Genomic DNA, 16,508 nt, shown 5'->3' on the forward strand with positions numbered 1-16,508 from the left:
GTTATCCCCAGGTGCTCTCTGCTGTGATCAAGCAGAGCACTTACACAAAACCTTCATCTTTAACTCTATGCTTCAAGTGCCTTTTACCTCCTTCCACTAGATTCACAGAAGCTATCAGCAAAGGGGTCCTGCTAAGCCTTGCCTACACCATCCCCTCTTTAAGTACAGGGATATGATAAGTCTAAAAGGATGCTCGTAGTGCAGTTGAGAGAAGGACTGGAGATGCATGCCATACCGTTTCTGCAGGAAGTCTTTGGTGGTTGCCAGAATGTAGCTCTCCACGTTGTGCCCCGTAACGTTATAAAGCATTCGTGTAGAGAAGGTCCTTCTGTGAGGGGGGGTATAGTTCTTCTGTGGGCACGTCTGTGAGGAGACAAGGGAACAAAGACATCAGTGATTGTGCTTTAGCTGTAAACCTCGCATAGCAGGACAGGGCTGAGAGCTGACAACGGTGACATTCTGGTCCTGGGACCAGCACTTACAGAAACCACAGTGCTAAGACACAGCATCCAACCCTGCGTGCTGTTCTCAATGTATTTAGAGAGGTGCTTCAAAACAACCTTTGCTTGAGTCTACACTTCAGATTTACTGACATTAGCGAGACCTTGAAATGTGCTTCATGCTAGGTAGGAAGATTTTTCCTGAATTAACTCTGATCCTTTTTAGCAGAGCTGCAGAGCGACTGCACTGACAACGGCAGAAGGCAAAACAGCTCACGGAGCACAAAACTCCATGGTGGCCTCAAACTCTCATCTTGCATTTCACAGCAACCACGCTTTACATTTTAACTTTACTGTCAGTCATTGGGAATATTTTTCAAAGCTTCAGAGAAACCTTGGATTAGTCCCGAATATATAATTTAACACACTGAGGGTCAAAATTGCATTGACTGTTTTATAAGGTTGAAACGTCCTACACTGGACAGCATGCTGGCTGCTTCCTTCAGCTCATCCATAACAAATATCCTGGCCTCCCCTATTGTGTATCTGTTCAAAACTCTACATCAGAAAACACAAAACAGCTGCCTTCATGCTGAGGAACACCTGCCTTGCCAGCTAGAGGTGAGAATCAGCTTTGAACACTGCCCTGACTTAACAGAGAATTGATGCCAGTACTTCTAACGATGTGAAATTAAGTACATGCCCAGTAAAGTGCATAAAATGGCTGTGCTTTAAGACATGTCTAGGAACTTCTGACTAAGTACATGCTTTATCTTACAAACAGTATCATGCTGTGCCTGGAGTTTGGTTTCTTTCTGGAATAAAGCTGAAGACAGGTGAACAGCACTGTGGGGAGGTGAGTTCAACCTAAACTGGACACAAAGCTCTAACCTTTTTTGGTCAGAATCTGCCTTTCTCCCATATGCATCTAAAGACATGGAGCTCAGTAAGACCCATATCTGGTTCTGTATGTACTACTGCAAGGCAAATAACTAATACTGTTAATCACCACCATTCATAATGTGGAATGGTGCAAAAGCAGATGGATCTAGACTTTGCATACAGTTAAATTCTGAAGAGCAAACAGCAATAATAGCTGTGCTTTCATATAATGACAGTGCTGTCTAAAATTGCAATTTTCCTCTTGAATATACACTCACCTCTGCTAAATGGGACAATCATACAACATTCAAAAACACCATTAAACCTTTTCCCACAGAGGTTAGCAAGGCAGATATGTGAGCATGCAAATCTTCTGAGGTTACTGTTTCCTTTCCTGTCCCCAAGCTGGTGCACTCAGTCATTATCCAAAGTACAAAATCAACAAGACCAGAAAGAGACAGGTGGGATTTTGAATACCGAGTTCCCACAGGTCCCCATTCACAACCTGCTAGTTTCTCTCCAAACTCCCTCTCTTTTGGGTTTATTCCAATTACCTGGATGCCATCAGTGCAGTTGCAGGCAGAATACTTTGTTGAGGGGTTTCCATTGGTGATCCATGGGCCAAGCATGTCTTCATTTAAACACTGCCTGAAAATGAACACATTCTCCTCTGAGGGTCTCTATAGCCAGTGCAAATGCTACTAAGATGGCAGTAAATAGCTTCAGCAGAAAAGGAGACCTCCTTTTGCCTGCTCTGGAAATACCTGTCCTCCCACTGATTTGGTAGAGAACCCTCAGCACAGTTCCCCTTGCCTGGATTCATCCAGCTAATTAGAAAGAATCCAGACACTGCTTCATTCCCACAGCGGTTGGCCAAAGCCAAAATCATCCTCCAATGCAGAAATAAGGGATATACCTAGGGAGTGCTGCAATGGGCCATACTGACAGCAGCCACTACAAACACTCAGCATAAACATTTGTGTGCAGATGTGAGGCACACTTGAGTACATAAACTGCCCTGGATTGTATTACTATTGAAAATTCATCCTCAGAGCTCCAAACAGTCCAGTCCTCATAGCACAGCTTTGATTTATGTGTAATAGCCATGTTGAGAATGTAACTATGAGCAGAGCAAGCTTGCACCAGCCTGCCAAAGGCCACTTAGATATCTGTGGTGAGCTTAAAGAATCTGTAAGTCAGTCTGGAAAGAGGCAATAAACTTTTTTTCCTTTGGCATCCACATTTGAAAACTCTGCAGACAATCAAGGATGGAAAGAGAGGGGTCTGGTGGCTAATGGAGTTACATCAATTCTCTTGCAGACTCAGGAATTAAATGGGGAAAAAAAAAAAAAAAAGACAAGAAGTACTTACGAATTGCTTTCATTCATGCATGTGTTATCTGTCCCAGGGAAAGAAAGCATCGAAGCAACTAAAGCATTTGTTGTTTCATTGAAATTCCTACAATTTAACAAAAAAAAAAAAAAAAATTCAGGGTACTTCCATTGCCACTGAGCAGAGGAAAGATGTCTGAAAGAAACAGGATTTATTTAGGATGCTAAATAAATGTCCTGGTGCTAGCCCTGCAAACTACTTCAGTACATGCAGCACATGAGGGCAGACACACAGGTTTAAAAGAGCTGCTCACTGCTTATAGTTGCACACCTACCCCAGTGACTCAGATCTAAGCAACATACAGAGAAACTTCTGAAAATCAAAACTCTGTTTCCATGGAAAAAGCATCCACAGACATTTCCAGACATGACTTCTCATCTCATCTCAATCAGCACTGACACCAGTGAATTCCATTTGCTTTTGGGTCATTCAGGAAAATGCATTTGTCGCCCCTGCAATGATCTACCAGGAGAAGCAGGGAGCCTTAGGAACAGAGGACTCGGAGACATGTGGCTCATCCGCCCATCCAGCAGTGCTGAAGCAGAAAGGCATGAGCAGTCCCAGGAAAGAACATTTGACAGCAGACGTGTGATTTGTAATGACATTAGAGATGGATTTTATATTGCTTTCTAAAGAACCACTGGAGAAATGCAGTTTACCTCATGAAACCAGAATGATACAAATTGTATTCATTTTGGTAACCAGATATTTAAGTATGATTAAATCAGTAAGTGGTGATGTGTTAATCATGCCCTTCAGTTCACTGCATGCCTTGGACTAGTGAGTCCTGGACAGGACAGCAGCATATCCTCCTGTACTGACAGAGAGGAGGGCAACCAGACAGTTCACAAGATGCATGGAACTTGATCCTATAGTTGCAATGTTGGACCCAACTAATGCTGCACCTCCATTTCAGATTGGGGAAGATTAAATACTTTTTAAAAATCATTTTGAGGCAGGATGGATGTCACAGGGACAGATGGCTCCAATGGCAAACACAACAAAGAGTATTTCTCCCATATTTCACAGTTAATTCCAGCTTCAAGATTGTTTTTCTAAAGCTTTCTGATTGCTGGTGTGAGCCAAGCCATCTCCCCAAGAGATACCCCTAGGAACAGGATTTTATCACTGTGTTGTCTGCATAACACTTTTCCACTGTATCTGCTGAGAAACAATCCTGATAATAAGAACTGGGCCTTTATGGGTTGAAGGCTGAAAAGGAACACCACTCACCCAAAGAAGTCTGCCTGGTCTGATGTGCCATACAGAGAGGGGGAAAGAATCAGCTCCGGGTATTCGGTCTCCTTAGTCCTCAGTGTTCCAAGTCCCATTGCTGCCATCACAAAGAGGACTGGGAGGATGACCTGAGCAATGAAGCCTCGGACATCGCGCCGGGTATGGTGGAATCTCTTAATGAATAAAGCTGATGTCTTCTTAAGCAGCAATGGTAAACCCTGCAGGCTCTTAGATCTGATCAGGAGCTGATCTGGGTACAAAAGGACACATTTTGCCATGGATCAGTATTCATGAAATGCACAGAATTGATGCTCACTGGACCTTGGCAGTTACTTTGGCTGCCTATTCTCCTTTTCAGATGGAGAAATCAAAACTATTAAGCTGGATCATACCCTATTTGGACAGAATTCAGGTTCTGGCTCAAGTCATGACACATAACACCAGTTTTTTGCTTGATTTCAAATGCATACATGTAGCATACACATTTTGACATCTTGAAAGACAAAAAGAGACTTCCAGATACAAGAAGTTATCTACACCCTCCCTACTCAGCTACAACTCTTGTATTTGCAAACTGAAAATTCTCATCATTTAGAAAACACGTCCCGAGACAAATCAATAAGGGAATTCATTAGGGAACAAGAAAACAAGGCACATAAACTAATCAATCACTTGCATGGACAAGGTTGCAGCATGATAAAAGCAGAGCTGAACCCTCTGCAACCTATTCCTCTTTATGAAATATGAACCTGTATAATACAACACAAGGCAAATCATCTTCAGTGCTCTTGTTAGGGGTATCATAAAACACTTTTCTATGCATCTGTTACCTCTTATGGATTTGCTCATTTACAGTGCAGGTCAGCTTTGAGATGTGAGTACAAAAATACTTCTGTGTTGTCCCTTAGCAGCTTCCTTAACTATAAATGATATATCCATAAGCAAAAAACATCTCTAGTTTGTCAGAAGGGATGTTCAGGATGTTTTTTGGACCACGCCACCTTGGGCAGCTCTCAAACCCTCAACATACAGACACTGTTGATTCTCTTCTGAAGGTAAATTTACACCAATGTGTGGCCCTTTTTGCTGTTTAGCTTATACTGCAGTCTCTGGGACAGAACAAAAAGCAGTGGGGAGGATGGAGCTCAGAGCTGTGCTGCTTTTCTCATGAAGTTTCTCCCAAATTCTACTAATTGCGTAGAAATAATTCTCTGCATCAATTACAGAAATTGCTTTCAGAGCCACACATTTGCTACTTCACCCACACACTGTATTTGATTAGATTAAAACTGGAATCAATTTAAAGGGAGGCGGATGCAAACAAAACCCCTCTGTAATTTGTTCTGTGATTCAGACATTCCAAACCAGTGGATCTAGACAACTGTTGAGTGCTGAGCTTCTAGGGAATCAGTGGCTTTGTGTTTGTGGTTGGGTGAAGTGTGTTTTTAAACCAGAAAGAGTCCATCTGTTGCTGTTTGTATCCCTGACAAATCTGGGTTAAAACCTGGAGTTAATATAGTACCATCTCTTTCTGTGAAAGTATCCGTGCTCACAGACATTTCGTCACTGCCATTTTGGCCACTGGCTCCAGGCTCTTGCTGGGATAGTCCTGCATCTTCTTGTGGGTCCTTTGTCAGATTGAGAAATACCTACAGAACAAGAAAACATCCAGGAAAATTGGTCAAAAAAACTCAATACTCCAACATCTCATTCTCTAAGTAAAATGCTGAGAGGTGAGACAGTAGCATGCTTTGTGCACTACTAGATGTATAGGTTTATGCATACATCTACACCTTCCCACGTTCACAACTACAGCACAGTGAGTAACAAAACCATTTCTTCCCTTCCCTGTTACTCCTACATCCAAAATTTGCCACCACCTACCTCTTCCACAGTTGTGTTCGAAATCCCGTAGCAACCAAGGTGGAGATCACTCAAGCTGGTATCAAGGGCTCTGAGAAGTGCCTGGTAAGCCCCCGAGACTGTGGACTTGAAGGGGGGAAGCACATAGACGAGCTCTCCACCGATATCTTCCTTGAGATAAGCCTCTGGGAGGTGGGATTGAATCAGGGAGGTCACTGCTGCAGTGTCACACTCCTCTAACATATTCTGAAAAAGGAGGAAAACACTCTGTGTTCAACTAGAAGGTGCTGATGTCAAAATTCCTGCTGCAGGATTCAGCTCGGATCACGTCCTGATGGTGGGTGATCTCAGCACAGACATGCAGCATTTCATTTTTAAAACCAAAAGAAGATGAACCCAGGTTTCCAGCATTTGAACAAGACTCAGGAGATGTGGCACTGACTCCCTGACCCTTGCTGTACTCAGGAGGAACTCTGGGTATTTTTTGGACTATGTTGAGCACAGTTTGGTCCATCCATGCCTTGCTGTGCTCACTTTGATAGCAGACATACCGGGCATAGGACAGATGGACCACTTTGCATCAGCTAGAGCATTTACAGTGAAGAGAAAAAGTCCAGCCACATGGGAGAATTCACACCTGAACTTGCCTGTCAGCACAAACGCAATTGTTTTCCCTGTGAAGTACAGGGCTCGCACATGGCAAGGTCAGGTACTATCAATGGATCTCTTCCAATCTGATAACTCTGAACTTCAGAACTCACACTGGATCCAGCCTTGCCTTTAACTATCAAGGAGGCACTGTTCTCCAACAGAGCAGAGAGATGAATTTCCTGTTTCTGAGAGCCCCAGAGGCAGATCTGATGGCCTCCCTGGGGACTGGCTTGGAGAGTGTCCCTCTGCTTCAAGGAAGATGCTCTGTTAGTATCTCTTCCCTGAGAAGCAATATGCTCACATGCAGATCCTCCATAGCTCTTTGGTGCCTCTCTGCATTAAACACAACCACTTTGGAACTGCTACCATTCTCAGCTCCTGCCAATAGATGTTCACAATAGACATGAAAGCAAGCTAGGGTCCAGCAGGGAAGGGAGGATGAAGAGGACTTCACCTGGGTCACAGAAGGCTCAGATTCATACCTCTGCTTATCTGTTAGAGCTGCATGGCTTTGGGTAGCAGGGTTACCCAAAACGTCCTACTTTCAAAATAGAAATTAGATTGGAATAACTACTTCATGGCAGAAATTTAAGACTGATATGAACCTTTTGCAATGGATTTCATTTCTGTTGGATACTATGACTCCCTTCCTTCCTTCCTTCCTTTCAACTGATTTATTTTCCCACCCAAAATATCTATCAAAAAAGCACACATTTAACTTAAGATGAGGCTGAAGATTTAGGACCAACTCTGACACGAACCTTCTTTTTTGTGAGCGTTAGGTGATATCCATCACCAAAAGTTTCCTTGAGGTAGAATGGAGACCCACAGCATTTGAGCCCTCCATGCTCTAGGAAGGCAATTCGGTCACTCAGTACTTCTGCTTCATCTAAGTGATGTGTAGAGAGAATGATGGTTCTGCCTGGAAAAGAAGAAGCTGATGTCAATCCACATAGAACAAACATACAGGATTACAAGAGACAGGTGAAAGCTGCATTGAATGATGTAGAATATCAGGTGAAAATCAGCTGCATTTTTAGGGAATTAATAATAATTAGATGAAAAGTAACATTACCGAGGAGCTGAAAGATATTATTGTAAAATATGCATTATGGAAAAGATACATATCAAATGACACTGTGAATCTACAAGAAGAATGAAGAATGAATCCAGAGGATCTGCAAGGTGTTTGCAGTCCCCCACAACTGGTTCTCTATGCTCTCCAAAACTCACAGCTCAAAACCACTCCATATCATAGAATGGCCAGGGTTGGAAGACACCTCAAGAATCATGAATCTCCAAGCCCCCTGCCACAGGCAGGGCCACCAACCTCCCCATCTAATACTAGAGCAGGCTGCCCAAGGCCCCATCCGACCTGGCCTTGAACACCTCTAGGGATAGGGTATCAACACCTCTAGGGATGGGGCACCATAATTTCAAGACACAAAGCATCTCTGCCTCTGGGCAGCATCTCATCTCATCACAGTACCTTTTTTATTCTTGGAGATAATTTCCCAAATACTCCTACGAGAGCACGGATCCACCCCTGTTGTTGGTTCATCCAGGATCACTACCCTTGATCCACCCAGCAGAGCAATAGCTATAGACAGCTTTCTCTTCATACCACCAGACAGGGAACCAGCCAGCTTATGACGATGGCTGTAGAGTCCAGTCTCCTTCAAAGTCCTTCAAAACAAAGAAAAAACAATCTCCAAATGCTGCCCTTCAGGCAACTTTTAAAAGCAGAGTATTTGAAAATATCCAAAAAACATAACTGCAAATGAAGAACTGCTCAAGTATAGACTGCTCTACTGAATGGTCAGAGTGCACTGAGATGATTCATCCTATACGTAGCTCAGCAACTGAGATTTTAATTTTAAAGAAATCTTCAGCACATTTTCAAAGTTTCCATCTGACAATTTAAGGTTAAAGGCTCAACCTCATCAACAGAGATCACCAAAATCCAAATTCTCTGGGACATTTTGGCTGTTTCATTTCTCCGCAGAACCAATAAAGCTGACATCATCTTCTAACTGGTTGACCAAATCTCTTTTTGGGGAAAACTGTAAAGAAGCAAGAATCAGACCCCTAGGCTTATAAACTCATCTCCAAAGAATTGCCACAGAAGCTTGTAAACTCTTGGAGAAGAAATGTTGTTTTCTTACAGCCACAGATTTCAACACTCAGTGTACTCCTCCAGTCAGATCAAGGTATTTATTTGAACTCTAGGCTGGGTTTGCAACAGTGCTCAAAACCATTCATTTGAGCTTTGCAGTGGTACTACTACACATAATCTTCACAGCCCTCTCTTCTCCCATCCTGCTGTTTTTATACCTCTTAACTTCTTGGTAGAGCTCCTCTTTACTCCAGTGAGGGACTTTGATGTACCCATAGAGCAGCAGGTGCTCCTTTGTGGTGAGGTAGTTGAAGAGCACGTTGTGCTGCATACAGATACCCATGTTCTTCCTGATAACTTCCTGGTCAGTCTTGATGTCTTTGCCATAGACAACAATAGTGCCTGATGATGTAGGGAACAGACCAGTCAAAATAGATCTGAAAGGGAAAAATAAGTAAAAAAGGAAGTTAAAAACAAAAAAAGAGAAAGCATAAGTATTTTTTCTCCATTCTCCTGCAGTTATCATTACTTGCCAAGCTTCCTTCCATCACTAGCACACTCCTTGCAGCCAGAAATCACTGAACACAGCTTCTTCTGCAGTCTCTCCATGCTTTGGTGGAGCAGTGCCCAATTAACATCAAAGAGCATCCTCCTTCCCCCTGTCTGTGGGATTGTGAGGGCTAGTACCAAGCTCACACACTGAGCTCTGGCTACTTTTCACATATACTTTTATCTTCCTTAGGGAGGTCTCTCCCTCCCTAAGTCAGACCACTGCATGTTCCTTACATCAATACTCATGAATGCCCTTCACTTCCAATTTAATCACTGGGAATTCACATAATGCAGTTACTCTTCATTCTTTGGGGTTTGTCTGCAGTATCCAGACAGTCTCATATTGCTAACCACTTCAGAGATTGAAAACCACATCTTCATCATACTAACCACATCACAGCGCAGAAACCTGATTTCACTGTTATTATTAAGAAGGAATGGGGGAGGATATCCTGACAAGGCACCTCAGCGAGGGCAGCAATTTCATCTAGTTCAAGCTAATAATTACCTACCAAGTAATACCTAGCAGACCTGAGTCAAACACCTTCTATGTGGAATGACTACTTGCACAATATAGGCTGGTTTTAGGGCTGTCCTGCAAGGGAGTAAAAGGAGAAGATGCATCTCAGATTGCCCTTCACCATCCCTGTGTTGCGCTCTCTCCTGGGACTTTTAACTCTCATTAAAAGGAGAGGAGAAGTACCTTGTGACCTTACTCAGGATTTGAAGCCTGCACAAAGTTTCAAGAAGCTATTATATTTTTCTGTGCATCACCTTTGCCTACACATACTATGAGGACATGAGATGAATTTATAATAAGCTGAGATGAAGCACACATCTGTCTTGTCTTACTGTTTTTGGCTCTTCTGGGGCTTCTATTTATCTACTTAATGTTGCTTTCAGAGTGACGCATACATATATATCAGTAGAGAAATCAAGTTCCACAGGTTTCTTTTAGTGATGTTATCCAACACCTTAAACTATAATTTATAAATGGCAATGCTGGGAGGCCAGAGCATTAACCTACTGCAATTCCAGCCAACACATGAGTCTGTACAGTTGAAATATACCTTTATTAGGCTTTCTCACTAATATCACTTCAAATTTGGCAGGTGCACAAGCTACCCACAGCTTTCAGAGCAACCCAGCCCCAGGCACCAAAGCCTCGTGGAACAAAATGCTGAAACAATTGCTGTGCTGCGTATTACAGGGATCCTACCAGACTAAAAAGCATATTCCTAAGCAAAAGGACCTTCAGTTCTAGTAGATGAAGGGACTGCTGAGGTCATCTAAGAGTAAGATAAAACTACAAGAGAGATCTGTCCTAATAAAGCATTTCATTCAGCTTCCCAATGCTGAAAAGCCCCACTTGCTCTCATATCCATCCAGCTGAGCCCAATGGTACAAAACAATCCCAACTTTAAAGGACATGTACATGGTTGTAGTTTTCCCAGCTCCATTGTGTCCCAGCAGGGAAGTTATATTCCCTTCATAGAAGTTGAGGCTTAAGTTGTCCACTGCAGCTTTGGATCCATAAACTTTTGTTATGCCATGGAGGGAGACTCCCAAGGTGAGATCAGTGGGTTCTGGCTCCAGGTGAGGCGGGGGGGCACCTTCAAAACCAAAGGGAAGGGTTAGATGACAGTTACCTTTTTTCAACTCAGAGATAAGCAAGGCTTTTGATAGCATATAATATAGCAGAAGCAGGTGACTTTCGATGAGGAGCGTAGAGAACATTTCATAGGATCTGAGACTTTTTGAGCTCTCCCGCATTTCTCCTTTTCACTTCTGCAACTTCTTATAATTTCTGACAAGAAGCATTAATCTCTTCTGAAAAGGTCTTACATTTAGATGTTTCAGAGCACCTAATTTAATCTACACTAAACAAGTATATAAAATTAGAGGAGATACAGCAAAGCTATTGAGTTACTTTCTGTTAGGTAGAACTGGAAAGTTTGTATGTGTGATCTCATAATATTTTATAGATTAAATATTTAAAGAAATGGAAAAAACAGCAGACATCCCTCTTGCCAAGTGGAATTCTGTATTTGCTTTCACAAATAAGAAATACAAAAATGTATTTCTACACAGAGCATTGTAGGGTGAGGTATATGAACCCAAGGTATCCTCTCAACTACAGTATACACACCTATGCATGTGAATGTCAGTACTGGATTTCCACATTGAATTGGAAGAAAAAAAAAAACAAAGCAATTTAAAAGTCAAATCTCCATTTGAGTAAGTAATAATTTTCAGTTTTTCCTGTGCTACAAAGTAAGGATTAACATAAAATTGTGCTTTCTGAGCATGGTGCCCTTCTCAAATTTGGCTTTGTTTACTTAAAACGTATGTCAGTATTCACATACATATCTGATTGCTGGGGCTGGCTTCTTTCCTTAACACAAGCTTTGTGAAGATGAAGCCTCTTTGTTTGTCACTCCAGAAGGGGAGCCAGTTGTATTCAAGCCAGTAAGATGGAAGCAGTGGGAAATACCAGGGAGCAGCCATGCCATATCTTCCTGCAAGAAGAAGAGAAAGCTCATTCAGGTATCTGTTTCTGCAGGAAGCACCACTATTGGACTACACTCCAAACAATAAAAAAGAACTCCATGGAGATCTCTCCTCTCTAGATATGCTTCATGTACTACTGATACTTGGAAGGGATTTTCCCCTAATTGGCACAATAGGAAGCATTTGCTCATTTGTTATTCTGAGTAACTTCATAGCCGGAGGGCTGGAGTACTTTACATTTTCCACTGGGTAGATTTCTGTGTGCCAATGGACTGCTTCATTAGGTGGGGAAGAAAAGCAAAAGACAAATGTACTGTCTCTTGCCCAAGGCAGGAATTACTTTTTGAAATCGGATGATATAAGTAACGCAACACAAAATCACTCAACTGACAAATGCTGGCTAACATGCTTTGTTCTCATTTTCACCAACCAGACAGCAAACATATTCTCCTGTGTCCTTGGCTTCAGCTTCTTCAGAGGTTCCACCTACCCACCTGATGAGCAGAAGGAACCCTAGTCCTCTCTTAACCCAGCATCATTAATACTTGCAACACATTCTCCAAGATATGGCTTCTTTGCTCTAGGAACAGAGGTGCCCTGTGTGTGCCCGAGTGCCTGGATCATGGAATTAGTCAGTGCTGTACTCACTGTTTTCCAGAGGAAACAATACATCAACAATCTCAGTGCTTCATATCCTTACCTGGGAATACATTTCTTATATACCATCCCAGGATGAAGTAAATGAAAGAGTCAATCAGAATGAGCCAGCACATCCAGCCAAAGGATGTGTTGTCTCCAATCATTGGAGATTTATACATGTTGTCCCACTGCAGACCTGCAGAAAGGAATTTAGAAATATAAGAGAGTCCATATTAGTTAATGGAATGTCACAAACATGGAAGCTCAAAGCGTATTTTTATTTTCAATAAACATACCTATGCCCTGTGCCTCATAGCGAGCAATGTACTGACTTGCATAACTGAATGCAGTTGGAGACAACAGGCTCTGTGGAATAAACAAAATTGAAAACAAAGAATTTGTTAATTAGTCTCAAAGAGATTTTAAGTCAGACAACCCATCAGATACCTCCCCGGCTTGATACACTAGCTGGAAAAACAAGTAAGATTTTTTCCAGCAGACACAAAGAGCAGTGGACCAAGCTTCTGATGGGCAGAACTTCTGATGATGGGCTGCAATATCCCCTTAGAGTCTTTCTTCCTTTTGCTTCCACTCCCAGTATCCAACTTCATCCACCATCCAGGGGTTTAATTTAGGCTTTTGAAATAAAGTAGTGATATAAAATTACCTGACATGGCTAATGAATTTACTGCTTGACTTAAAAGGCGTCCTTTCCCAGATTTGGTTAACTTCAAAACAAATGTGACTTCTGGTACTTAATACCTACCTATTTCCACCCTTGGCAAGTGACAAAGCTTTATCTTTTTTTCCATGGGTTACAAATTTGAGGCACACACAACTCAGGAATGAATGGAGCCAGCCTTCCCTCATTGTCCTGCAACCTCAACTCCTTACTGTCTAGCCTTCCTCCTCATTAAGGTAAGCTATTTTTTGCTTTGCAATTTGAGAGGGTAAAATGCATAGCTCACACTACCCTGATTCAGCTAGCAGTGCTTTCTCACTAAAATACCACAAGTTTTGCTTTCAGTGAAGGGATACAGGTCTCCCCCTACCAGGCTACAGCCAGCTCTCTTGTTATGTGATGTAGCACGTATCAGCACCCACTGGTGGAATTTAGAACGGCTACAAACATGTATACTGGTGACACAAGCCTTAAGAGGAGCTGAAGTGTGTTGAAGGTGAAAATTTGCTTCCACACACATAATCCCTGTTACTGAAAAGCAGAACTTACCAGCAGGCTCTTCACAGAGAAGCTCAAGTGATTTTCAATGACAAGCAATACAATGAAGGGGAAGAAAGTGAGGATGTATACGAGACTGCCCACCAACGCTGCGATGTTGGTGTTGTTGAAGAAAACACTGATGAAATAGCTCATGGCTATGATGGACAAGCTGTAGTCCATAAGGTACAGGAACAGGAGCGCTGTATTTGTTTTGGGAAGGATGTCACCCACTTTTAGGACAATGATGAGGAAGGTGACTGTGATTAGAAGGAAGATGGCACACTCTATGAACCAGGCGATGAAATGGCTGCTTGCATTAACACCCATCATCTTCATGTACTACGGAGAGAAAGCAAAATAACAGGAATTACAAATTGTAACTGTTTACTAAGAGATCCTTCATTTTTCTTTTTTTCAGTGTCTGGATACGGCACGCAAACAAAATATGTTCTCTCAGATTTCAGCATGCTGCCAGGTTGATAACTAGAGAGAAACCATGCACTCACATTTCTGGAATGCCCTTGGTTTGCAAGGAGCTCGCTGTAAAGGAACAGCATAGGCAGGATCTGCAAACATCATGTAACACAACCCACAAGATTCAAAGCTGATGCTGGACTTATATTTGCTACTTTTCTAAAGCATCTTGGCTACTTTATTTGTTTTAGATAACGCCGTTCGACTCAGTGGCCTGAGTGTAAATACTCTTAGGTACAGTTGAAGCCAAGTGTACCGTTTGGTTCAGCTGGTGAATCACTTCACATACATCCCCCCAGCAATAAATAATAAGATACACTTGCATATCTATATGGAAGTAATATTCATTTATATTAGTTGATGATCAAGTCACAAGTCACACAGAACTGTGAACTCGCCTTGCCGAATCCAAAAGAAATGAGAGATGCTGGTGTGTCTTGTTGCAGATAACACAGCTGAAAGATTACTGACACCTTGGATCACAGAGACAATGAAAGTGCGTTCCCAAAACAATATTCAGGGACTGTCAACTGGACACTCTTATTGTCAATCTCACTGCAGTTCATAGGGTGCTCTTTCTTGGAAATATTTCTTTGGTGATTCAGTGTTTGTTTCCATGGTACCAGAGAACAAACAAATCTGCCTGAGCTTTATTGCTTGCTGAAGCTTAGCCTCCCAGAAAGTTCTCTGCTGTTCATCTCCATTGACTGTGTTCACACTGAAAACGTGAGCTAATTTAATAAATTCCCTGTCTCAATGTGATTTCCAATAGGCAACCTGAACGAAGAACTTCATTTCAGAGAAGCTCATGTAATATGCAGCATCTTCTGAAATGTTAAGTATAACAACTCCAAGGATAGGAAGTAAGTCACTCTTCATGTTCCCAGTAGGGATGACTCAAAGTCAATTTTCAGGGGGCTTTAAATCTTCAGAAAACTTGTAATTTTTTAAGATCCCCATTTTTCCAGTGTTCAGAACAGCCAAACAATATTCTCACCACTTGAAGGGCAAATGCCCTGCATTTCTATATTTTGAAGTTACTTACAATGTCACAACTCAAATGCTGCAGGTCAAACAATAGGTATTTGCAATATTAACAATAGGTATTTGCAATATTATTTTCCTTAATGTTTGTTTCGCTCCATTTAACGTTGCACATGAGACCTACTACCCACTAATAAGGAAAACTTGTTTATAATTTTGCACGTCCCAGAAAATTTCAGCATACCTCATAAAGCCTCAGATCTTTCTCTTGAACAAGAGTTTTAACAAAATCAGCTATAAACAGCACCCAGGCAGCCATCAGAGCAAATGGAAGAGAGTAGGTCACACTGGTTAAGAACCTGTAAAAGGCAAATGCAGGCTTTAGTTGAATGTAAAATGTTCTAAGGATTAATGTTTTATACAGAATGACTTTTTTCAGGGAGTATAATTAACAATTACAAAAAAAGACTACTTTGCTGTTGCACTGAAGATTCTATTAGGAGACTCCTGCACTGTTAAATATATATATATATATATATATATATTTAAGAGTTTTTTCCAGCCTGGTTCTGAAATAGTTTTGCTCAGCAGCACCACTGGCAAGAGCAGAAACCAACAGTGGCATCTCCTGACTCTGGTGGGTGCATCCCACTTGGAAACACCACAGCAGTCAGCCATTCTGTCAATGGCCTGATTTTGTTATCAGGCTGTATTTCCCTGTGCCTGAGGTTGGATATCAATGCTCTTCTCTTACTCCAGAGGATGGTTATTATAGAGCCATATCTACCAAATAGGCTTCACAATTCTTGGTTCCTCCTCCTTACAACCTTCCTCCCATGCCAGTAGTATGCTGAGAGAAGGTGCAGCAGTGGCCAAAAGTAAACTTCTCCTTTTGTGATGGAAAGCAAGTTTCAATTGTAGGAGATTCACTTCATTGTATCTACAGGGTTTATGCTTTCCTCCCTTATTTCTAAAGCTGGCTTAAAAAAAAAAAACCAACAGCATAATTCTTAGGAAAAGTTTAATGTACGATAGCAGTAGGAAACCAATATGATTGATTTTTTAATTCTATTTTTAACTCATAATGTCAAAAAGTTTCCAAAACTCAGCACTTTCAAGAAATTCTTCTTCTGCGCAAACAAGGTCATCATATCTATATATAGAACAGTGAAAAGGCATTTCAGTCTACCATTTCTCTCTTCTTTCTTACTTTGTTGTTTTGGTTCTTCTGTTGTTGTTGTTGGGGAAGGGCTTTTTTTGTTTTGTTTGCTTTTCGTTTGGTTGCTTTTCATTATCACTTTGTGCATGATCCCTAGGCCATTAAAAATCCAGTATTCCTATACCTTCAGTGAGGTGGTATATAAGTTCACTCCATTTCTCTACAGGATTGTAACTATGTGATAACAATCAGTAAACAGCCATTTTCTGATGACTTCTACTGGATGGAAACAGGAAGCCTTTAGGTATTTTAATAATTGAGCAATGACCCTCCGAACCCAGGGTGGGGAGGGAAACTCAAAAGCAAGCTGTTTTCTCAGCAGCCCAA

At 41.7% G+C, this 16,508-nt stretch overlaps 1 protein-coding gene across 1 annotated transcript in view; it reads right to left on the reverse strand.

Annotated features, from left to right (window-relative positions):
* ABCA12 (ATP binding cassette subfamily A member 12) overlaps positions 1–16,508 on the reverse strand; it is a 103,373-nt gene that overhangs the window by 18,433 nt on the left and 68,432 nt on the right. Inside the window, exons 25-39 of the mRNA XM_085228194.1 lie at positions 15,207–15,321; positions 13,514–13,843; positions 12,579–12,648; positions 12,344–12,478; positions 11,499–11,651; positions 10,568–10,745; positions 8,799–9,017; positions 7,954–8,150; positions 7,226–7,386; positions 5,835–6,059; positions 5,473–5,599; positions 3,948–4,200; positions 2,694–2,780; positions 1,877–1,970; positions 236–363 (exon numbers count right to left, since the gene is read on the reverse strand). Coding sequence (XP_085084320.1) covers positions 236–363; positions 1,877–1,970; positions 2,694–2,780; positions 3,948–4,200; positions 5,473–5,599; positions 5,835–6,059; positions 7,226–7,386; positions 7,954–8,150; positions 8,799–9,017; positions 10,568–10,745; positions 11,499–11,651; positions 12,344–12,478; positions 12,579–12,648; positions 13,514–13,843; positions 15,207–15,321 — 2,472 coding nt within the window. The remainder of the gene's footprint in view (positions 1–235; positions 364–1,876; positions 1,971–2,693; positions 2,781–3,947; positions 4,201–5,472; positions 5,600–5,834; positions 6,060–7,225; positions 7,387–7,953; positions 8,151–8,798; positions 9,018–10,567; positions 10,746–11,498; positions 11,652–12,343; positions 12,479–12,578; positions 12,649–13,513; positions 13,844–15,206; positions 15,322–16,508) is intronic.

Source organism: Meleagris gallopavo, chromosome 7 (genome assembly GCF_905368555.1).
Source record: "Meleagris gallopavo chromosome 7, MGAL_WU_HG_1.1, whole genome shotgun sequence".
NCBI lineage: Eukaryota > Metazoa > Chordata > Aves > Galliformes > Phasianidae > Meleagris > Meleagris gallopavo.